This window comes from Solanum tuberosum, unplaced genomic scaffold, assembly GCF_000226075.1.
Source record: "Solanum tuberosum cultivar DM 1-3 516 R44 unplaced genomic scaffold, SolTub_3.0 scf00087, whole genome shotgun sequence".
Classification (NCBI taxonomy): domain Eukaryota; kingdom Viridiplantae; phylum Streptophyta; class Magnoliopsida; order Solanales; family Solanaceae; genus Solanum; species Solanum tuberosum.
Genome location: NW_006239017.1, coordinates 1,014,847 through 1,040,654, shown reverse-complemented (window position 1 = coordinate 1,040,654; position 25,808 = coordinate 1,014,847). Strand labels below are relative to the sequence as shown.

At 31.6% G+C, this 25,808-nt stretch overlaps 3 protein-coding genes across 3 annotated transcripts; 1 reads left to right on the top strand and 2 right to left on the bottom strand.

The window, feature by feature from the left end:
• Nucleotides 1–4,436: 4,436 nt before the first annotated feature.
• LOC102595532 (homeobox-leucine zipper protein HDG11-like) lies at nucleotides 4,437–8,702 on the bottom strand. Its single transcript, XM_006347308.2, has 10 exons — nucleotides 8,356–8,702; nucleotides 7,879–7,996; nucleotides 7,612–7,800; nucleotides 7,072–7,533; nucleotides 6,880–6,981; nucleotides 6,580–6,792; nucleotides 6,311–6,491; nucleotides 5,858–6,126; nucleotides 5,521–5,610; nucleotides 4,437–5,314 (listed from the first exon to the last, which is right to left on the bottom strand). Exons 1-10 carry the CDS (start codon nucleotides 8,487–8,489, stop codon nucleotides 4,925–4,927), a joined length of 2,148 nt encoding a protein of 715 aa, XP_006347370.1. The 5' UTR covers nucleotides 8,490–8,702; the 3' UTR covers nucleotides 4,437–4,924.
• A 9,503-nt stretch (nucleotides 8,703–18,205) lies between these two features.
• Nucleotides 18,206–22,565, bottom strand: LOC102594988 (long chain base biosynthesis protein 2a-like). Its single transcript, XM_006347306.2, has 12 exons — nucleotides 22,293–22,565; nucleotides 22,115–22,180; nucleotides 21,879–21,967; nucleotides 21,493–21,638; nucleotides 21,288–21,412; nucleotides 21,118–21,211; nucleotides 20,858–21,021; nucleotides 20,516–20,677; nucleotides 19,670–19,796; nucleotides 19,389–19,555; nucleotides 19,159–19,266; nucleotides 18,206–18,829 (listed from the first exon to the last, which is right to left on the bottom strand). The coding sequence occupies exons 1-12, from the start codon at nucleotides 22,416–22,418 to the stop codon at nucleotides 18,734–18,736; spliced, it is 1,470 nt and encodes a 489-aa protein (XP_006347368.1). The 5' UTR covers nucleotides 22,419–22,565; the 3' UTR covers nucleotides 18,206–18,733.
• A 1,075-nt stretch (nucleotides 22,566–23,640) lies between these two features.
• LOC102594658 (mitochondrial import inner membrane translocase subunit TIM14-3-like) lies at nucleotides 23,641–25,720 on the top strand. The gene is made up of 3 exons (XM_006347305.2): nucleotides 23,641–23,871; nucleotides 24,718–24,887; nucleotides 25,334–25,720. Exons 1-3 carry the CDS (start codon nucleotides 23,869–23,871, stop codon nucleotides 25,488–25,490), a joined length of 330 nt encoding a protein of 109 aa, XP_006347367.1. The 5' UTR covers nucleotides 23,641–23,868; the 3' UTR covers nucleotides 25,491–25,720.
• Nucleotides 25,721–25,808: the final 88 nt, after the last annotated feature.

The window sequence follows — 25,808 nt, the reverse complement described above, 5'->3', positions numbered from 1 at the left end:
CATGTTTATCTTCTTTTTTTAATAGTGAAAAAAATAATACGAGAGATGGAGGAAAATCGTAATGGACTTGTGAGAATTCTATTTTGAAATTGCTTGCGAAAACATTTTGCAAAATTTCTTATTTTCTTATATTTATTTGTACATCAAAACAATAAAAAGAATCTAAAAGTATATTTTGCCATAACTCATTTTACGTTATTAAAAATTACTTTATGTAACTATTTTTTTTTATAATTATGAAAAATGAACCATTAGCTTCAAATAGATTGTTTGTAGTAGAAATTATTTTAGATTGTTTTAGTGAAGCAAGCAGTATATTAAAAGTGTATAAATCTGAGAAAATGAACCGTTAAACGAGCAAACATATAAAAATTAAATAAATTTGAAATCTATTTGGTACAATTAAAGATAAAATGCCCATTTGTTCTTTCTATTTATATTGTAAAACTTAAAAATTGTACTTTTTTTTTTGCAAGGCGTGACATTCACCTTTTTTATGTTTCAGGATACAATATTCAGGACTGGGAACCTAAATAAGCCACAAAAATATAAAAGTGACCAAAATAAGCCACTACTTTAGGAAGTAACTAAAATAGACTTAGTGGAAGAAAAAATTCCACTTTATCTAATATTCTAAACGTTTTCCGTTAGTCTCATAACGTGTATATTTTAATATATAACGGAATTATTTTCTACACTTTATAAAATGGAACTATTTCTTACACTTTATAAAGTGGAACTTTTTCTTACACTTTATAAAGTGAAACTTTTTATTACACTTTTTATAAAGTGGATGGACATTGACCGATAAAGGAGAACGTTGTTGACTAGTCTTAGGCTCCTTCCTAACATAGATTTCAAGTATTGTTAACTTGATTTGATCTATGTAGTCATCTGGAACCCTTTTTGAGATTGAAATGAACAAATATAGAAAGTATGTTGTAGGTGCTACCAGTTAATGTTTGAACGTCCTCCTTAAATAGAGATTGGAGGATTTTTCAGAATAAAAAAATAAAAATACATAGTGTAATAATTTTTTCCGTTTTTATGATATGTCAAATCAATATAATTGTATGACAAACACTGCAAAAGAGATAAAAACGTGAAAATATTTCTCTTTGTAAAGTGGAATTTTCTCTTCCACTTTGTAAAGTGTAAGATTTTCTTCCACTTTATAAAGTGTAAGAAAAAGTTCCACTTTATAAAGTGTAAAAAATAGTTTCATTTTATAAAGTGTAGAAAATAATTCCGTTATATATTAAAATATACACGTTATGAGACTAACGGAAAACGTTTAGAATATTAGATAAAGTGGAATTTTTTCTTCCACTAAGCCTATTTTAGTTACTTCCTAAAGTAGTGGCTTATTTTGGTCACTTTTATGTTTTTGTGGCTTATTTAGGTTCCCAGTCCACAAGCATTCATGATCTTCTAAAATAGGAGAAAACACAAAAAATTATGAAAAAGAATTATGTATGTGAATACTCGAAAACTTTTATAGGGATAAAATTAAATAATAAGTGTGTGAGAAATAATAATGTAATCAAATATTTAAAAGATAAAATAAGAGTTACAAAGAGTACATAAAAGTAGAATTAAAGGAAATAATGTTTTGTAAATTTGTAGAAACAAAATACAATTTTTATAGTTAATATTATCAAATAAAGTGAAATTCTGTTAGAAAAATTTAAATAAAATCTGAAATATTTAAAACCGCACGTAGCGCGGCCAACATAATTTTTTTTGTTGGTCAATTTGGACTATTTAGCACAAATAAGCTTAACTCTTAGTTGTGTTAAATTGTGCTAGTTAAAATAAGCTAATAATTGACATGACTTGACATACATCTTAGTCCTTAAGAAACACTAAATAATAGAGGTATTAATTAGATATTGAATAATATTTAATATCAAAGATATATAAACACAAAATGTAAATTATCTCTTAATTTTTCAAATTTGACAACTATTTTTAATAAAGTGGATAAGTAAAGATGGACGGAGGGAGTATTAACTTGTCCCTTAACAATATTGAATCATACTTGTCTCACTTCGTTCATGACTAATTGAGATATATACATTAATATGTTCTACATCTACTCATATAATATTCTATTCTAGCAAAAATGTTCAATGGTGGATAGGTGGGACGGAGCCAAGAGTTCACACAATTTTCAACTGAAAAACTACATGTCATATTATTTTTCGTTGCAAAAATTACATTTTTAATAGGAAACGTTAGTATACTACTACTACTAATTATGATCAAACAATTGTGGTGGTATTAGCTTGGATTCATTAAACATCTAGTTTGTTTTTAGGCATATAATAATCCTCAATTAATTGTGTACAATGACAACTGTTTGTTGGAAGTGCTTCATCTCTCATTAAATATAAGGTTTAGTTTTAGGATATACTATTTCAATTAATCATGCTCACGACAACAGTGTGATGGTAAAAATCTATTTAGAGAATACAATTTTATTTTCTCTTGGATGTTGAATATATTAAGACACAAACTGACTTATAACAAAAATTGACTGAAAAAAAACAAAACTTTCAGCTCAATATTTAAGACTTCTTATAGAGTCATTTGATGACTTCTCATGGAAAAACTCCATTTTTCTTGAAGACTGAGTACAACTCCTGCATGTTGCATGCACAAAAGTCGAAAACTAGTTAATAATTACTTGTTAAGAGCAAGTTCAATATTTACTATAGATACATTTATACGATGTGATTTTTCAACCAAGGGCTACATAACTTTGAATGCTATAGTATATCGACAACTTGCATATGCTAAATTAAGGTCATAAAAACAAGTGTAACGACAAAGGCATAGACGGCTAATTATTAATATTATGGAGACCATATATTGGCTTTATATATTTAGGTTAAAAATTGGAATAAAGTGAAAAAAGCAACAAACCGATACCTTTCATACAAAATTGAAAGTGATATATGATGATTTCATTTTCTGCAAGGAAGAATCTTTGATTCTAAAGAAAGAAAAAAAGACAAACAAAAACCAATAAAAAAAAATGGAAAAAGAAAGAAGCAGATACAGTGATGATTATTGGAGGCTAGAATATTCGGTCATACGTATTAATTACACTATTTTTGGCTTACTGTACGAAGAGCAGGAGGATCGGAGAACCTAGGTAAAAATTCAGGTAGTCGAGCTACTAAAATTCCTTCAAAAGGATCGAAAAATTTAGGTAAAAATTCAGGTAGTCGAACTACTAAGATTCCCCTAAAAGTATCAGAGAACCTTGGTAAAAATTCAGATAGTGGAACTACTAAGATTCTCCAAAAAGATCAGAGAACCTACGTAACAATTTAGGTAGTCGATGAAGTAATAAGATTCCTTCAAAAAAGGATATATATTCTGAATCCATTTGGGTATTTTCTGTCCCTTGGCCCAAAAAAAAAATACTACCATTCTGGATCTGTACTAGGCAAAAATGATTTCTCTGACCCGAACAAGAAAAAAAAGAAGAATTGTATAAGTAGTGAATAAAGAAGAAAACAAATTATTCTTTTGAAACTTTTGGGGGGAATTGATTAAATCATTTTCACAATTTAAAGTTTATGGGTTTTGAAAATTGCTCGTTCACCACCGGACCTCGACTCGTTTATGTATTATGTTTCTCAGACACATATATAAGATTTGGGCTAAAGCTATTAGTTCTGTCGAAGCCACACCATATATATTGATCGGCCTCTTGTGTGTCTACATTTATAAGTTGTAGCCAAAACAATTGATCAATATCAATAAGGTACACATATATTCAACCTAGGTTTTTGATTGATGCTTGTATTTTCACTTGGAACATGTTAACTTTTCATCAAAATTAGAAGAAGAAAAACAGGAAGAGGAGGAAAGGAGTTGTGCATTGTAAACATGAGAATAATGGATACCATCCCACATCATTTGGGCCTAAAAAGGACCAACCTTGGAAGAAACACACAGACTACTACAAATATATACTTGCGTTTAGTTATTTTTTACTTGTCAAGTATACTGAAAAATAATCATTCCTATTACTCGTTTACTTTAGCAAATTGAAAATATTTGTATTCAAAATATTATTAATAAGAATAATTTCATAAAATAAATTGCTAGAGGAGAAGGGAGGGAATAATAATCTAGCAAGAAATCTAAACAAATAAAATAGTGTTGTACATTATATATTATTATATCTTGGTGTAATGCAGTACAAATTCCGACCATAAATTACACTAATTTAGAATAGTTGAGAATTAAGGACTTTTTTGACGTTAGCAAATAAATTTTTCTCAACATGTCCTTGTTTTGGTCCCACTCTTGGCTGTCATTTTTCTACCACATTGGACCACATTTTGGTGTCCATGCACATTTTTTTAATTTACTAAGCAAAAACATGTTGCATAAATATTGATACATATAGAGAAATGGATACATCACAGTTAGATTAATGAAAATAAAAATAAAAATTCATGTGTAGAAGTCAATACCCGAACCATACAAATTTCTTGCCTGAATAGAATAAAACTCAAATCATGAATCACTTCCTAACAAAAGAAAAAAAACATGTATGGTTCGTTCTTGACTCCGTAACATAAAAAGGACGATCCAATCCAATGCACTAGGAATAATTAAGAAAAAAAAGGGGGAAACTAGCTATGAGTTGTTAAAACTTGTAATAAAGCTTTTGACAGTGGGCATATGGATGTAGTAAGGCATTGTGTCAGTTCCAGGACTATATATTGATGAAAGAAAAGAAGCATAGCATTCATAATTCTCAACTAACTTCAAATAAGATCTTTTTTTTTTTTCTCCTCATTGAATTCATGATCCAACTTCTCATCTGTACGGTGTATTTAAAGCAGGCAGCAGGCAGGAGCAGGAGGAGCAGGAGCGGAATTAAATTCAAAATTTTGGATCAGGAAGTGGAGCAATTCAAGGCAGTTTTAATTTGGTGGATAGTGTTGCCTATAAGGTTATTAACTGTGTTTACTGATTCTGGGCTCATTTTGGCTGATGATGATAAACTGCTTACCAATATCTGAAACACTACTGTCACTAGTGACCCCCCTGCACCTGCTCCTCCCATGGTACTACCATTATTCATCGATAATGCCTCGTTGGACCCTCGTCCATCTTGTGATATTGTGAAACCTGAGGGGAGCAAAGGGATGTAGGTGGTGTCTTCACCACTCATTGCAATGTTGATGGATTGTAAATCAACAGGACTGTAGACTACTAGTGAACCTGATGAGTCTATGCAACTTTCTTGAAGTATCAACATGTTATTCTGGCTAGTGTTATAGGCCTGCAACAATGTAACGTTGTCCTCGTTATCAAAATGTTAAATACACTACTCCGTCTGTTTCAATTTGTTTGTCTGGTTTTGATTTGACAAGGAGTTTAAGAAAGTCAAAAAAACTTTTAAAGACCATAAATTGAAACAAACTAAAACGGAATGCAGCACAAACAAATTGAAACGGGGGAGTATACGATTGGATTATGGAAATTTACCCTGAGCACAGAAATAGAATTCCCTGGGTGAGAGCCATTTGCAATGTGAGCTACCTCTTGTACTGGATTTTGGTTGGAAAGAACATCCCACTGTGTCAAAAGAAAAAAATTGAATTAGAACAAGGCAAAATATATACACTTTTTGGTTTCCCATCCGGTATCTATAACCCCCAACTAAATCCGGATTCGCGCTGGAAAGTCCCACATTGGGGGTAAAGCGCTCCCTAACAAAGGCGACTCCATACCCAAGGGGGAAGAAACAATCTATAATGTACTACAAAATGAACGAAAAATGGCCTTCATTGAAATTTTAGAAGCTTAGTAAATTTATGCACACCTGAGGTCGAGTCCTTTCGTCCCTGAGGAAATTGAAAACATGTTGTGGAGGAACTGGGAGCCAAATAGTGGAAGCTGCACTGATGACTACACCATTGGGCTGGCCAGGATCTGTGCACTTTTGAAGGGTGGCTCTAACTTCAAATTCATCCAATGTAGAAATGTTGTTCCACTGGTGTCCATTGGACGGATTTATGCTGGCACAGAAACTGCTCACCATTCTTTGAGCCACTTTCATCATGCTTTTCTTCCCTTCTGGTGACGGAATCACTGCCACCATTGCATCACACGCAAATTAGTTTCAACCAAATCAAGTATTTAAGCACTTATATTTGCAAGTATATTTAGTTAGTCTCAAGCTCGAATATAAGAGTAGGGCAGTTGATCGATTGGTTAAACAGGTATTGAATGCAATAGTATTAATTAGTGAAAACATATGTCCCATTGAATATACCTCCTCCAAGTTCACGAGAAGAGTTGCCGCTAACCATTAAACAAGCATATCTCTCACACAATCTCTGAAGAGAACCAAGCCATCTCTCTGCTCCAAATGCCATACCACTATATATAAGATCTCTATATAGCCTATGAATTGAACCTTTCTCTTCCACTTCAACATGTTCCAACCAAGTTACCTATACCACAATAGAATTAACAAATTAGATAAAGTAAGTACTACTACAAATGTGATATTATAGAGCTTATTAGAGCCATTTCGACAACCTTGGAATAACCATTGGGCATGTCTTGTATCAAACATCCAGATGGGAGCTTATGAACCTTACAAGAAGAGGGAGGGTACATATTTTCTTGAGTAATATCATAGGAAACATCAACAATTGCCCACGAGCCCGTCTCAATCTGCTGGCAAAACCGTAGGAAGTAGAATTGTCGTGTTGGGACTAATGGCGAAAGCACTTGCTGTTCTTCATACATCTGCAAGAAGCATGACTAATTTCAGCCTCTACAACAATATGAATATAACTTCAAGGAAAAAATGAAGTTAATACTACATTTCTTTACCAATTGTAATGTACTACTCCGACTGCCCATCATGCCACATGATATTACTTCAAGTGTTCTTGCCTTTGAAACAATTGTAGGAAAGAATTCCACCCATTTATTCTACAAAATTGCGAGAACAGATCAAACTTTTCACTATCAGGTTCCTTAAATGCTAAAATAAAGACAATGTGACTGAGAAGATAAACTAACCACATCCATGAACATGTCGACTAAGGCCAAACCATTCATGATCACAACACCTGATTGCCTGGAAGCCTCAACACGAACATTTGGATTTTTCAACGAACTGTTAGCCTTTGGAAAAATCTGGTCATAGTTATCGATGTCAAGTACATCTCTGCCATCAGCTGTGGACTTTGTCCACAAAGGTTCGTTAGTTTGTAAAAGCCTAATCAGTTCTTCCATGGCATTGCCAGCAATATCAGCCATAAGGGACTTATCCATGTCTGATATGTTCAATGTAGGACATGGTAAATTTGGATAAGTACTCAAACTTCCAGGGAGAAGATCAAGATCAAGTGAAGGACCAGTTAGTCCAAAATTAGGCATGGACATTAAGTTAAGTGAGGACAAATGAACAGGTTGCACTGGTGGAAGTTGCGAAATAGGCCTCCCCATATACTTTGCAGCAATGCTTGAAATTTTGTCAAGCTACATATGCCAAGAAAAGGAAATAAACATAAAGAAACAGAGAAATAAACGAATAGAAACAAGAATAGATATAGACACCTCCTCTTTTAGTTGCAAATTCTCCATTCTCAATTTTTGTTCATCAAAATAAGTGTCTTCAGTAACTGGAGGACCTCCACAAGATGGACATATCACATTCTTGATTGCTTCCCTTATCGCGATGTTTTCACATCGAATTCTATCATTTTCTGATCGAAGTGCACTATTATCTGCTCTCTCATGTTGACTCTACAATCATAAACTTCATGTTTATTACTCCATCAAACTAACACATGAAAATAGTACTTAATTTTAAACAAAAAAAACCTTCAATTGAGTCCTCCTATTTTGGAACCAAAACTTTATTTGACGAGGAGCCAAACCCAAATCTCTACTCAACTGCAATCTAATTTTCTCGTCTGGATGTGGACATTCCTTGAACACACTACAATGTATAAACACCAAAAAATATTAGTACTATATTTTGACACTACTATCTAAAATTTCATCTTTATGAATTCTGAATTTTAGAAAAACGCAAACAATTGAATTCGCATATATATTGAATTAAAAATTTCTTAACACAAATACTCTAGGTTAAAGCAAAAACTACTCGATTCAGCTAAACCCCTAGGAATTAGAAAATTGAAAAAAATAAGACATATTACTCGCTACAACTAGTCAAAACATACGAAATTTTTACACATGACTAAGTAAAGTATATATAAGTTAAAAAAATCATTATTATTATTATTCCTTTTATAATTAATAATACTCAAAAGAAGTACTTTATATATTTCTTACGATTCAAGGCTTTGAATTTGATGAGCTGTATGTCGATGGAAACGTTTCTTCTTCCGGTGAGCATCTGTGGCGTCACCGCCACTTGACGAAGCTCCACCACCACCACCACCACCACCTCCGGTGCCGTATTCCATTGATCTCTTTAATTAATTTCCCTCTATGTATATATATTTGGACAAGGAAAAAACAATTGAATGATAATTAATCACATGTACATATAGATGATTTTTGAGTAAATTAAATAGTTGTTGTAATTGTAATGTAATGATGATAATATTGGGAAGTTTATTATATTATAAGAAGAATGGATGATGTTATAAAGGAAAAAATGAATAGCATATACTAAGGCAAGAATTATGGTTGATGTTGTAAGAAAATTAACGTAACGGACGAAAAATCAGACATATATATAAAAATAATAAATATGAAATATAATGAGCATGAATTGAGAAAGAGGATTTGGTGGAGAAAATTAGAAAATGAGAAACGGATGGAGAGAAATAGAGAGAGAGGGGGGAGGGGAAGGTGGGAAGTAATTAATGAAGGGAGATTGGAAAATGTGGGAGAAAGAAATGCATAGCAATAGGCTATAGGAGGGAGGGAAGACAAAAAAACACATTTTTGGGAGAATCATGATAAAAATACCAATACAAGCGCTCTTCGTAAATGCCGCTATATACATGTAATTACTCAGTTCGTTAGTGATATTGTTTGTTCTTGGCCTAGACTCGTGTTATTAATGTACAAGACTTGTTTACTTATAACACAATATCTCTTATGTGCTTTTGTCGATGTGAATTTTTTATTTTAAGATGGGTGTCACATTTTTTTAGAGTTACGTAATTACTAGTGACAATTATATTTTAGCACTTTTTGTAAATGCTACTAAAATCTATAGCGATATTGGATCTAATGAGAATTAACTAATATCTGCTAAGGTTTAGTAGTTTTTGTTAATCTGCATATTTATTTATGCTAAAAAATATTTTTGTTATAGTATTGTTTAGAGATCTATTTTTAAAAATTAGATCTAGTAATGGTTAAATTGAATGATAATAATATATACGAATGAATTAATAGTTAGTTGATGGAATTTATATCTCAATTTAAAGATAGGTGATAAAAACTTTTTGTCTAATTATTTTAAAAATATACTTTTTATTTGTTATGTTATATATAATCAATAGTTATAATAAATAATAAAAAATTATAAAATATTTAAATAAATTATAAGAAAACAAATTAAAATTTAAATCCAATTAAAAATTGAATGAATGGAATTATGCTCGATAATTAAATTTTGTTTTCGCTTCATCAAATATTTATATCGTAGGCTTGGGCTTTGCCACCTTTTATCCTCCGCCTTTCTTACGGTTCCATTGAAAAAAAGATAATTCAAATGACAATAGTCACTTTAACTATAATGAATTCGATAGAATTTAGTAAGTTTAATTCAAATTCTATATTTTATTAAAGAGAATTATTTTATAATATATATATATATATATATATATATATATATATATATATATATATATATATATATATATATATATATATATATATATATATATATATATATATATATATATATATATATATATATATATATATATATATATATATATATATATATATATATATATATATATATATATATATATATATATATATATATATATATATATATATATATATATATATATATATATATATATATATATATATATATATATATATATATATATATATATATATATATATATATATATATATATATATATATATATATATATATATATATATATATATATATATATATATATATATATATATATATATATATATATATATATATATATATATATATATATATATATATATATATATATATATATATATATATATATATATATATATATATATATATATATATATATATATATATATATATATATATATATATATATATATATATATATATATATATATATATATATATATATATATATATATATATATATATATATATATATATATATATATATATATATATATATATATATAATTTTGTAATTTTTAAAGAATTTTAATTTTTAAATCCACCCCGCTAAAACAGTTCAAATGTCTCTCGAAGAAAATAGATAGAAAAAAAAAAACAGAAGAAAACATCCCTTAGCCATTATATTGGTTAATCTTTTTTTTCTCAGTTGGTGTTTGGTATTCATATTATATTGGAGTCCGCCTATATTGGGATTCACATTGGGAAATTCCACATTGAGGAAGAAAACACCCCTTAGCCATTTTATTGGTTATTTTTTTTGTTTTCTATCCGGTACCCACATTACATTAGAGATTTAGAGCCCGACTAAATTCGAATTCACTCCGAAAAGCTCCACATTGGGTAAGAAAACATTCCTTAGCCATTTTATTGGTTAACTTTTTCTTTGTTTCCCACTTGACGTAAGGTACTTACATTGGAGTCTGACTAAATTCGGATCCGGAAAGTCCCACATTGGGGGTAAATATGAGGCCTCTTGATTAAGAATGAGGGAGTACTTACCACTCTATAATAAATTCACAACCTTTATTAGTATTGGTTAGTCTTATTATAATTTGTCAGCGCACTACTTCCTCTTCCAAATATATATTAGTCGTGTTAGTCAAATAAAATTGTTTAATATTTGACGTTTTTTTAAAAAAGATACTCTTTATTGGTTTTTCAAATCCACTCTTTATTTACTACTATAATTAGTGAAAAGTGAGACGTTTAAGGGGAAAAAATAGTCTTAGTAAATACTTTATTATAGTTAAAAATATTTGGTATCTTTCTTAAGTAGCACACAAAAACATTTAGAGAATATATAAGTTATAAGTAAGTGGACTACAAAGTAGCAAAAATGAAGTTAGAATTTTGACTTCACGAGTTTTATATTTCAGAAAAATTAATTTATTAAATTTTTAAAAATATTTCTATGTATATGGTGAATTTTTTTATATACAAATACAAAATTTAAATTTAAATTACTAAATTTTACTGAATTCATAGACAAGCTTATAGCTTTGCTCATGTGAAAGGAGTAGTATTTTTAATTTTCTCGATACATTGTAGAAACAAAGGATTAACCGATTAAGGAACTACATTAGGGTGTATTTTGTATGGAGTTTATTTTTTCATGTTTAATTGATCAATATATATATTTTTTTAGGAAAATAAATTCTTTTAAAAATGGGGAAAATATCAAAAATAGAAAAAATAAATTTCATAATTAACATTTCAAGTTCATTGTCAGTCCTCCCCACTGCTTACCACCCATAAACCACCACTTAGCACATCATAGTATTTTCTTAAATAATTTACATATAATTGTATTTAGAAGAATATTGTTTCTCAAAAATAAGTAACTACCCCCCCCCCCTTCCCAACCCTACCCCACCCACAAACCCAAAGTACCAGGCTGACTTGGTCAATAAGCAAAATTATGTGTGTGACTTCATTAAAATTCCAACTGCAAGCTTTACCAGATACCAATATTTTAGGGGTGGCAAACGGCCCAAATTTGAACATTTCTCCATTCCATCTTTTTTATAAAAAAAAACAAATCTAAGAAAACTTCATACATTTTCTTAATTTTTCATTTAGTTTCAGAAAAATAGTACTATACTCCATATTTCCTTATTATATTTCCTTGTTCATCAAATGATGTAGTTGGCTTAGTTATAGTATATTTAATACAAAAGAAATGAACACGATATATAGAATATTAACCCTGTTTAATGAGTATTCTTTTATGACCTTTTTATATTTATTAAACATTACATTTTATGACCCTGATAAAAAGTAATAATGTCATAAATTAAGTCCCAACCTTGAATAGACTGTTGGACTAAGTTTTTACTTTCACACTTTTTAAAAATCAATGCTACATAGTGCGCACAAAATGCTTACTCGAATATAGCAAAGATTATGGTGGTTACGGATTATTCTGAGTTAAAATTAAAATAAAAATCAGCACTCTGAGGTCCTTAAGTAACACCAAATTTAACAATGTGATTAATTCTATTTTTCTTGGAGGTGCATGCATGAATGTGAATATTTTTTTTTTATCTTGCACTCGATATTTACCTGAGCTAGTAAGACACATGTTATGTACATACGGTATATAACTTTTGTCACTTACGGTCATATGTATCCTAGTTGAAATTAAATTCTTCTAAACATTAAATTACTTAATTTGGTATAAATTTCGAGCATATATATATATAATATTTTGTTACGTCCCCGGTGTCTGGCTGGACCCCGAGAGAGTTAATGCTAGCATTTTGACGTGATTTTTCCGGCGAGATTAGAGATTAAATGGCAAAATATATGTCACTTTCATATAATGTTCCAATTATTTATATTGACATTTCAAGAATGAAAAGGTCCTAATTCTTAGAAAGTCAAAAAGCATGGTATCTTGGAGTGAGATTTTTTCTTTTTAAAATGGTCAAACTACAAAGAATAAAAAAGAAATTGGGGTTTGAAGAATTCAAATACAATTAATCATAAAAATTAATTAACTCACTCATATATAATTAAGAAGAAGATTTTAAGAGAGAATTGTAACTTAAATATCTAGTAGATCTTTTGTAATAATAGCCAATAAAATCATTTTGTTATTGCAAATGATTTGTTTGTATTAAAGAAAGGTTGATCGTAATTCATAAGTGATATGTATTTTAATAACTTTAATTTTGAAGAATTATAAATGTCCTTAAAAGCTCCAATTAAAAAGATTTCATGCATGGTTTTTATTGGTTTAATAATGGGAACAGAATTTTATAGGGAGAAATCAATACTATCATCGTCAAAATATTTATTTTGAAATGTTTTAAGTTTTCACGGTTTGAACTTTAAAATTAAGAGGTCTTTCAATATTACTTAATTTATGTTTTAAATAAAAGTAGGAGTAACATTTATATCTAAATACTGAGAAATGATATAAACCTAGCTAGTAATAATAGTTGTTTACAAAATTGTTGATATATATAAATGTTAAACAAAAACTTTTATCATATGCTACATAAAATCTGACTGTAATAGTAGTTGTGTACAAATTATGAAAAGATAAAAAATTTATCTCAAGTTTCTTTTTACAAAGAAAAGAAAATAATAGTAAATTCTGGTCTGAAAAGTGAAAAAACATTTTTATGTACCTTAAATTTCTTCAAAAAAATGTACCTTAAAAGACAATTGATGTTATTTTGGATAACATCTCATCATTAGTATATATGACTTTACATCATATGACAAGTTTCTTTGATTTTTTTCACTCGATGTTCAATATTTATATTGAAGCTCGATTAAATTTGAAATTGCTCATCCAAGACTCTTTTGGAGGACTCTTCCAACGTAACTAGACTTTTTTTCATTCTCAAGTGCTTGGACTTGAGACCTGATCTCGTTAAGAATTAATGAAACCCAACTTATGTGGTAGAAGCCATTTTACTCACGCCAATCTCAATTCCTTAACTTAATATTACCACTCCAACTAATGCTTAGACCGTATCACAAATCTTTAATACTGTTATCCAATTTTCTAATAGCCTGATATTATTACTCACTAACTTCAAAATACACTTTTTTCAAGAAAATGAATTAGTTGTTATTGTATTATATTGTTGGTCTAAATATGATATTTATTTGTATAAATTATAGGAACCACATATTATAAGTACTAAATAACATCCTATCCCTTCTAGTTTTCTATTTGCCAAAAATCCCTTAAAAATGATGTTTGCGGGATACATAGCATTGTGCACGGGATACATGCGGGATACATAGCGTTGTGCACGGGATACATGCGGGATACATAGCGTTGTGCACGGGATACATGCGGGATACATAGCGTTGTGCACGGGATACATGCGGGATACATAGCGTTGTGCACGGGATACATGCGGGATACATAGCGTTGTGCACGGGATACATGCGGGATACATAGCGTTGTGCACGGGATACATGCGGGATACATAGCGTTGTGCACGGGATACATGCGGGATACATAGCGTTGTGCACGGGATACATGCGGGATACATAGCGTTGTGCACGGGATACATGCGGGATACATAGCGTTGTGCACGGGATACATGCGGGATACATAGCGTTGTGCACGGGATACATGCGGGATACATAGCGTTGTGCACGGGATACATGCGGGATACATAGCGTTGTGCACGGGATACATGCGGGATACATAGCGTTGTGCACGGGATACATGCGGGATACATAGCGTTGTGCACGGGATACATGCGGGATACATAGCGTTGTGCACGGGATACATGCGGGATACATAGGTAAAATAAAGGATTTTTGAAAATTTTGAAATAAGTAGGGATAAATGGATATTGAGGTAAGTAAATGAGTATAGTTAAGTAATTTGTCCTATTTATTTTGATCGTTACTACATTAAAATTTAAAGACGAAGAGTTTCATTTCATGAAACAATTGATTTGATGTGATCGCATTATTAACTTTTTTTAATTTCTTCTTATTATTTAACTTTATTTGTAAAATTTAATGTTCATAGTTCATATACTACTTTACCTTTTTACAGTAGTTTTATCTCTTACTCTACTTTCATATAGATTTATCCTTAAAATGGTTGATATATAATATTATGTAACGATAAAAAATGATATTCATATTTATCAAAATATGATACAATACAATATAATCAATGCAATACATGAATACATTATAAAATAATTACTATACAACAACCAAGTTTAATGGTCTACAAAGTGATTGTTCAAACTTCAGCGTAGCCTTTAAGATGAAAACAAAGGAGTATTAATTTCTCGCCAAACATTAGAGAAAACACAAGAGATTTCTATGTTTCATATTAGTGCCTAGTGGTGTTTCTAGCTTAGTCACGTCTCAAATTATTTATCGTAATTTCTAAAATTAGTTATTTCAAATTATTTTTTATTTTAGAAGTTTAAGATAAAATTAATTAATATAGAGTATTATTTTTCATTTTATCCTTAGTACTAACGGAGAAATATGACAAATAATTTGAGGTGCAGAGATATAGTATACCTACTTAATATACATTACATAAAAATCCACTCATTTAAATAGAGTTAATGAATTCATAAGAAACTAAATAAAACCTTCTTGATTATGTGAAACACAAATAAAAACTAATTATTCAAAATTTGAAGTTTATGACTCTCGAGTTCCGATGATAATTTCAATCTTTTTCAAAATAGACTTTATTATATGTGCCGAATAGAAATTGAACTCTCACCAAGGAGGACATCAAAACAAGTTTCATTTCTATTGCCAATAACTAAGGAATTATTTTTATTACTGAATTCTCGAAAACCTGCTCCCACCACACTTTAGATTCAAACTTATTATGATGAAATGAAGGGAGTAATAAATACATATGTTGGCAAAGAAGTTCACCAAACACTAGACTCCAGCTCTATTGCCTCCTAAAACCTAACATTTAAATATAGGAGCTGCAACAACTTAATTCCTCTCTAACATCATATAGATCGACAATATATAAGTAAGAGTATTTATTATTACTACGGCTTCCCATTTATATCTCTTTATTTGTCTACTTCAATTTGCCTCTTCAAGTCTCCATCTATACCTAAAAACAGAAAAAGAGAATATTCCTAATAGGAGTAATATTTTTGTTACATTGATATTGAGTGAAATTAATATTACTGAGGCTTAAGATTGGATTAATTTATTAATTCAATTCATTTTGATCTGTCTAGTTATTCAATCATCTAAAAGTTGGATTGTTTGGATTAAATATGTAAGTAGCTTCAATTGACTATGAGAAACTTTGTGAAAACATTAGAAATAATTCTTTTTTTCTCATGAAAAACTATCTAATTACACAAATATTTCTACTATATTTACTAATACTTCCTATATTGTAAAATAATTACATTTTATCTCATAATTAATAATTTCATACCGAATTTCAAGTCAGATACGCCAAGATACATATTTTTTTGCTGCCAGATATACTGAAATAGGGAGAAGTGAGTGAGAACAAAAGGGAGACGAACGACATTTGTCTATGTATCCCAGATACATGCGAATCACTCTAGATACATGTATCTCGTGTGATTCACATTATCTGATCCTAGATACACAGGAGAGTGGCAAGCGAGATGAAAAGGGGGCAAGCGAGAGTTGTCTATGTATCCAAATACATATGAATCCACTTGGATACGATGCATCTAGAACAAATTACACTTAATTTTGACTTCATTTATCTTGAGATACATGTATTTGGAGGCACCAAAATCTGATAAGATTCGTAATATTGCAAACTAGCGTGTATTCAAGCAAGTAAGCAACTTATAAGAAAACAAATAAAGAAATTAACAATTGGTAAGAGTTAGCAGATCGAGTTATATATTACATAGATCTTATTTATCTCAGCCCACATTGAACCGTCCAAATTCAACCGAAACATTAATATATTAGGTGTCTCAAAGATTTCCACACGTTATTAGTTTTCGTTTCGAATTTGAACTTCAATAGCTTAATTATTATTTTTGATATATTAAAGAAACAACTATGTCAATGTGTAACATTTCTGTCCAACCAACGAAGAGGTAGTTTGTATTGCTTTTATTAAGGTGTATGAAATAACTCCATAACAATGTTTAATCGAATTTCCACCATACTCATTTAATCATCCACTCTGAGAAGAAGCGTTGCTAGCTGGTGCTTTTCTATCTTTAAAATTTTCACCAAATCAAATTAATACTATGATTCATAAACACAACATTTACTATGACAAGTTTGCTTGATAACCGTGGTGTTCGAGCCAGCTTACATACAACTCAACTAATAGTACACACAAAGTGATGCATTATTGTGTAAAATAAACAATTCAAACCGATGGCGGATCTAGAATATTAGTTGTGAATTCACCGAGAATCCACTAATTTTTGTTCATATATACCTTATATATGTATAAAGATATTTAGCAATATTTGATTGCGGGTCCAATTATTATTGTATCGAATCTATAAACTTCAAATCTTAGATCTATCTCGACCAATGTAACAAAAGAGTAATTTTGCGTATAGTTTCTGCCCGTCCTTTCTCCTAGTTCTTGAAGTTGTTCACACTTTGAACGAGAAGCAAAGCGCAACAAAATATTTTCTTTGTGCGTGGTAAAAAAAAAAAAAGTTTTTGGGGAGAGATACTGTTTCACCAATCGAATCACACGTATCTAACATATTCATACCTAACAATTTTCCACAAAATGGAAACAGAAAATATAACTTGTACAAATCTTTTCATTTTCCAAGTCGATCCGATCCCTAGAACACCTCTAACACAAATGGGCAAATAGTTAATTTTGAAAGAACTTATTATCAACCACTTTCAGATATGAATCTCACTTTCAGATATGAATCTATCTGATTCAGAAGGGAAGAACTTGCATCAGTATCTCAATTTCAATTCAAAAATTGGTTTGATTCACACTCCATATCCCGAGAAAGATTTATCATCCGAAAAGAGGAAACAATGAAGTCTTTGTCTAAAGTAATGCGTTGAGAAAGGGCAGATATATACAACCTTTCAGTCTCAGCATGAAATGCCTAAGGAATCCTTTGATAAATCATTGCATAGCAGCAAATTTTACTTTCCAGGGGATGATTTTGCCATAACCTTCTTTTAGGCCACTCCTTAAAATATGTACCCCTTTAACCCAGTGAGCAAATGCCATAAAATTAGCAACTGGTCCATCTATGAAATTCTGGCATATAAGAAAATTCCAAATTATTAACAGCAAAGAACCAAGACCTTCTAAAACTGTGTACACAAGCATGGCAAACCTTCATATTAGCTGAAAGTCCATTCTTTAACAGTTTGACTAACAAGTTTCCAGAAACTAATGCTAGCAAATAACTGAAAAGACAAAAATAATAGGCAATAGCAAGCTGAATTATATGAGTCAAAGATCATTCGGATCAACGTTCATGTTTTTGCTCCTTGTTCTTCTTGTTACAGTGTTGTTATTGTCTTTTCACTACTGTGTAGTTTCCTTCCTCTCCGCCTTACATGAAATTTTCTTCAGCAATTTGTGAGTCAATATTGAAGATTTGCTTTATCCTGTCATTTCTCTATTTAGTTTTGAGAGAACAAATTATCCACGACTTGACACTTTGCAGCATCTCTTTCGTGAAGCATTAGAGAAAGATAAGGCTATCCCATGTAGTACGCGAAGGCTCTTCTATACAAAAGTTAAAAAGTGTCAAAACTTCTCATCCTAAAGACGTATCATGCTTGATTGAATCAATTCTGAACCTCCTTTGGCGAAACTGGGGAAAACAGAAACTTAACTCATTCCAGCTTGACTCTGTTTGCTTCTAGCTGCTCTTTGTTGGGCTCGGCAGGAAAGTATTTTATGCCCACTAGATCACCAACTTCGCTGATAACCTGACAAAAGCAAGAGTTGCTAAGCTACTAGCTATTCACTTGCACTAGTAATGGCCACACTGCCTTTCTTTTCAGGTAGGTGTGATTTACATAAGCTGAAATACTAATTGAAACACAGGAGATCATCTTCATTCAAGATTTTAATATGCCACTAAATACACACTAATCTGTTTAAATCTTCTTTTTTGTTTTGTATTGGCATGACAATAGGTTAATCCCTCAATAAGCAGAATCTCTGGTGCCGGATTGTTGCTTGTATGATGACAGTAGGGCATAACTTAACATGATCATCATCTGAAATGATAAAACAAATGCAAGTACAAGCTAACCTCGAGCGCTTTAATAAGATCATCCCTTGAGTGAGCAGCAGATATGCAAATTCGTGCTCTGGCCAAAAGTAAAGGAGTAGCTGGAAAAGCAACTGTCACCACTGCCACCTATAGTAGTAGAATATGAAAATAAAAATATTATTACAAGAGGAAAAATTAGGAGTAAGCATTTATTGGAGAATGATCTAATTCTAGTTTAGATGAAGCTGAAACATAGTAGAAAACAGTACTTTTCGTTTGAGACACTCCCGTGAAAAAGCAGGTATTTTTGCTGGATTGTAGAGCATAATGGGCATGACAGGAGAATCATTGTCCCCCAGAACCTCAAAGCCCATCTTCTGTAATTCAGAGCGGAAAAAGTTGCTATTTTCACGTATCTGTGCTAGCTTCTGAGCCCCTATAAGAACCAAAGCTGCTCTAATGATCAGTAGACTATCACTATACCAGTGTTGAGTTGAATTAAGAATATAATAAAAAGTAGAGTTTCATTTTACAGGACGAAATTTCTGACCTCTACTAGAACCATCTACACCGAGTATAACCTTGATAGAAGAAATTATTTGTTGGGCAGCTGGAGGTGATATTGATGTGGCATAGAGATGAGCTGGGCAAGTGTACTTCAGATATTCGATAAGTTCCTATATTGTTGTATCAAATGTCAAAGCCACCTCTTATAGATGACATCATAAATTTACCACAAGAAAAAGCTCTGTGAACACACATCCTACTGAAGTGGAAAAGAAAAAGTTAAAGAATCAATCATTCAGGTGGTTCACTGGCAGAAACCATGAAACAAATCATCTAGATAAAGTCTATCAAATCGGTTGTACTGGAAGATCAGACAGGAAATGCCCGCAGGCCTGCAGTACATATAATTTCCTAGAAGACTGGTTTTATTATCAGCTGGAAATAGGGATTTCATTCAAGTGCCAATATACTCTGGTTTACTGGGTTGCTATGTTCTTTGGACAAGGTTTGACCTGATTATGTGATAATGTGATTTTCATGCTAAGATTGAGCATATTAGCTTAAGAAAAGAAAATGTAAAAAGGAGTATCTAGAAAATGGCAATACATAATGTGATGGCAGTTACAATGTTAATCAATCAGGCAACCAACTAAGGCTACCAATTGACAATTTTGTTGTCACTATGGTTGGAGTAGCATTCATTTCAAACCCAATGAAATGTTAGAATGAGGCAGCAATAAGCAGATACAATCAGGTAATCCTTGAGAAATATGAGGTTTGATGCAAATCCCAAGTTATGCAGGAACGGTTCTTCAACTAACTAATGGTTGGAAAGCTTAACACAACCAATGAAAAAGCTAGTCAGTAGCATTTTTTGTGAAAATCATACCTTTGATCCTGCAATATAACCCCCACATGATCCAAATGACTTTGTAAAAGTTCCCATCATAATCTCCACATCAGCAGTGTCAACTCCTAAAAGCTCACAGACTCCCCTTCCAGATCTTCCAACTGCTCCAATGCTATGAGCCTCATCCAGATACACATATGCCTGCAAAAATTAGATAGTAGATTTAGACACATGCAAATCAGCAAACCAGAACCTCAGAATGCAGATACATATAAACTAGATGCTATCATTATAAGAAAGAACTTGGCAGAAAGTTAAAAGATTATTGACATGTCAATTAAACGAAGAAGTTCCAGGAAGAGACGTCAAACACAATATTACCTTGTACTTCTTGCATATCACAACAATCTCTGGGAGTTGGCAAAGCTCCCCTTCCATACTGTATATGCCCTCGACCACAACGATTATCTTCTTCCATGGTCTGTGTGTTCTGGGTTGTCCCTCAGCAATATGTTCTCTCAAGACTTTCTCCAAGTGTGATGGTGCTAAAGAAATTATGGAAATTTAAAGTACGGACATGAAATAGGACACCTCATTGAACATTATTGTTCAAACGAAAAAGAAATCTCATGAATACTTACTGTTATGTTGAAAAACACGAATGTTGGATCCAGAACCTCTAGCACCATTTACAATAGAGTTGTGGTTTAGAGAATCACTGATGATCAAACCTCCCTGCAAATGACTGTAATCAAAAAGCAAATAAAATACCTATTATAAAACAAGAACATAACTTTTTATGACTCTATACCTTTCCAATCAAGACAGGAAGAATAGCTGAATTTGTTACATAACCCATACCAAAAACAATAGCAGCTGGTTTTCCAACAAAATTAGCCACACACACTTCCAATTCACTATGTAGCGTTGTGGTGCCTGACAAGACAATTTTCATAAACAATGTTTACTTATGCAGGAAAGATGCATAGTACAAAATTGAATGAGATCATGCCTACCTCCATCAACACGGGTACTGCATGTGCTTGCGGAAAATCTTTTCAAAGACTCAATAACACGTGGGGTACAATATTCATCAGAAGCACCAAAACCAAGGTAATTATATGATCCCAAGTTCAGGCACCTTGAAACTTTTGTGGTCCGACTGCATAAAAAGAATTTTGAGCATTAAAAACAATGTTTCAAAACACTAACTACTAACCATATATCTTACATTGTACAACAGAGAAATATTCATACATCACCAGTCAAGCTGTAGTAACTTCATATACACATAGTTCTCTTATAGTATTAAACAGAACAATCAAAGAACCACAAAATGGAGGAAGCATTTTTCAGAAAGTTAAAGAAAAAGATCAAATGGAAGCAAGTGACGTATACTAACTTTAGTGTCTTGTTATTATCATTGGATACACGCTCTACCACGTCAAACCAAGCATCAGGAGGACTGCATATTGGCCTTCCAAAACAATCCTATGATAAAACGAAGCAAAATATATGAACAAATTATAGATTCTCATTTAGCATTAGACAGCTATCGAATTAACACAATTATACTAATTCAAGCATAAACCATCACAATTCTGCAACAAGTGTTGTAAAATGCTGTATGATAATTACCTGAATGCGAAGATACAACCGACGGATATAGAAATCTTCGAGTCCTAAGCAGATAGGTGCATATCCCTGCCATTAATTTTAAACACGAACTAACCATAGTTGAAATGCCATGAATCAAACGCAGAGACGCGCATTTAAGAGCAGGACGGACATTATAGAAATAGAAATACAAACATACCTGAAGATTACTGGCGTTCCACCAATCGAATATTTTTCTGAAGAAATCACGAAATTGGCCAAAGGCAAAGAGCAAGCCATAGCTGAAATAGGTGGACAAGGCAGTCAAGTATGGAATGGTGATCATTGAACTGTCGGAGATCGGACCGCCGGCAAAGGCGAACACTTGAAGGAGAATTCCGATCTCCGATTCCGATGAGACAGAGCGACCTTGATCAAATCCAATTCCTCCGCGTATGAATTTTTTTATTAGCTATTGTTCTAACTTCTATTTCAGACTCTATTCAAGGGACCGCTATCAAAATAAAAATGAGTAGGCATTTATTCATGCAGCTTAAATTTGAAATTAATACTAGTAATTGTTTCTGATATGGAACAAACAATATTAAAAAAAATAAAAACATGTTTAAATTTTATTTTTGAAACGACATATACTGACCTGAATGTGAGTGGATCATATTGAATAATTGTTAGTTATTATTGTTGTTGATTTATTAGATCAGAAGATTTTTACTATAAAATTACATGTTGATCAAATTCTGTTTTATTATGTGTGTGGGTCTATCGAAAATAATTTTCTATCCCTCCAAAGATAGGGATAAGATACGCGTACATTCTACTTTCTTCATATTCTATTTATAGTATTACAATGGGAATGTTGTTATTATTGTTTGTATTGGACAAATTATGAATATGACAATTGAACGTATCAAGAGGTGATATATGGCATAAAAACGCATTGTTAGATTCAGCTCAATAGAAAATAGTTTCAGATAGAATACAAGTCGCATTCAGATCAAGATCTTAGTTCACCATAATCATGATTTAACTGATAAATTGCTATATACCGAAATAATATGACTGATTACTCATGTGATCGATCAAGATAAATTTCATCTAGTAACTAAATTTACAAAATTCAGAATCTATGCACTCTGAGGACAATAAAACTACAAGAGAAACACTACAACAAATAGTAAAAAAGGATAAGCAAGACAAGATAATACTCTATTAACAATAACATTCTACCATAATTCGTATCCTCCATAATCTCAAATCGTAAAACTCAGAAATAATTTCCTCCATAGCAAACCCAGCTTGTGAATGTTACAAAATATCAAGTTGTACTGAATACCGTAACAAAACATTCGCAAATGGTCAATCCTAATGTCGTTTAAAAAAAAAAATAGTCAATTAGTTATTTATTTATTGTTTTTTTGTTAGGACAATTAGGTATTTTCTGTCCTCTTTCTTTTTCCTCATAGGCCTGTTTAGTTTTTTTTTTTTTCCAATTAATTACATTGGACCGGCTAAAATTGGGTGAACCGGGTGCATCATCAAGTAGAATCCTCTAGAACTAAAAACGCGAACCGCCATGTTGGTGGGTCTAAAATTTCTTGATGCCCAAGCCAAAAAGCCATTTTTCATGGCAATCTATATAAACTCCGTGGTTCCAACATCGACGATGAAATTTGCTATTTTCAGCGAATTGATTGTGAATTTGTGTCAAATTTCTCAGCTGACTGCATATTGAAAATCCTGAATCTCATCATTGTTGAAGTCTTGCGAGTTTTCTCATGGTAATTAATCTTCTATTTCTTTCACTTTCCTTAAGAATTTCTTTTTTTGCTTGATATTGTTCTTCTGTTTAGGATTTCATCGTTTTTGCTGTGATAAAATAGTTTTTTAATTAGGATTCATGTTAAAGTTCTGTATGCAATGAAATCAGCTTTGTGAACTTGGCTGGTGAATATTTCAATCTAATTTCTTTTTCCAGATTTTGACTTAAACTTAAAATTAAGCTCATGTTTGGCTATATAATTTTGAAGTTGCAAACTTGAAACTTTGAGTTTTTGAAATTTGCAGTTTTGTTTGGACATACATTTTACTTGGAAAAAGTTTGAAGTTTGTGTGTGGAACTCCCAAAAACCCAACTTTTTGGAATCTATTTCATGATCAAACGGATATTTGATAATAAATATTCAAAATCTACTCCGATCAAACTCTAGCTAAGACAAATAGGACAATTTTTCGCATTTGAGACAGCCAAAATCATTATTATCATTGCTTTCTTTCTCAAGTATAGTACTTTTAATTGCATAATAATTGAACCTCAAAATATATTTTGTTTTCTACTTCAATTATTGTTGCTTAAATATTCTTGGATGGTGTATATATAGAATTGTTTGAGCTATATATTATGTTAATGGATGTCTGTCTATTAGGAAGGGTTTTCTTAGCTACCACAAGAACTATGGTGCTATACATAATATGCTCTATAATTTAGCACTAAAAGAGATTGCCTTGCTATGCAAGGATCTGGACTTTTGTTTCTTATTCTTGTTAATCATACTATTCCTCTTTAAGTTCTACTTGGTTGATCTATTAGATATAGTACCAAGCGTTTTCGTGCTCTCTCTTTTCAGTCAACTCCATTAGTTGTGGGAACTACTATTGGTGCTGCTGCTTTGGGAGCTAGATACTTGATAAGAGCATGGCAAACATTCAAAGCAGCACCTCGAGTGAGGATGTTTTATCCTGGGGGCTTTGATCGGGATATGACAAGGCGAGAAGCAGCATTGATTCTCGGAGTTAGGTGTGATGATCTTACCCTGTTTTAAGTTCTGTTTTTGTAATGCCAACATGTATTTCTTTTCTATTTTTGTGCTCTTTTTCAAGTTCTGAAATCCTTTAAATGGCTAACTTGTTCCGGATTTGTTTAGGAAAGTCTGCAACTTGTAACTTTCAGATGCTTACTATTCATTCGTCTTTAGAGGAATCAAGTTAACTACTGGAATTTACGGTTAAATTGTTTAAATGCTTGATGTGTCAATCATTTTATTACCATTTCATCATTAGGTATTGACACCAGACAGTCTTGAAGATTTTCTTGAATTCATGCATTCTAAGTGTAAACTATTGATTCTTTCTATAAGCAGATTGGTGCTCCTGGCACACTTTTGTTTTGAGCTCGTGATCGACAAAGCTACATGTATCAATCAATTAAATTAGTTGCTTATGTTCCATTTCTTTCCTTTCTAGGGAAAGTGCTGTCCTGCAGAAGATCAAGGAGGCTCACAGGAGAGTAATGGTAGCAAATCATCCAGACGCTGGTGGCAGCCATTATCTTGCTTCCAAGATCAACGAAGCCAAGGACGTGTTGTTAGGGAAAACCAAGGGAGCTAATTCTGCATTCTAATTGACTAGTGTTTTCTTTACACTTTTATTTCTTAACAGCTTCATGATAGTCAGTATACATTAACCGGATCTGTTTCTGGGGAGAAAGAGAACATAATTTGATTCGAGGAAGAGATGAATTTGTATCAACAGCTAGGTGCATTACTGTCATAAACTTCATGTAATGCAGTCAGAAATTTTCTTTTGCAGATTGCTTTACAATAACAAGTTGTATCTTCCTGTTTACTATTCTGTTTTGAACCATTACTCTATCTGCATGTAGTATGTACGCAGTGGGTGCACCCCACCTGCTGCTCAACTTGAATAACTATTTACTGGA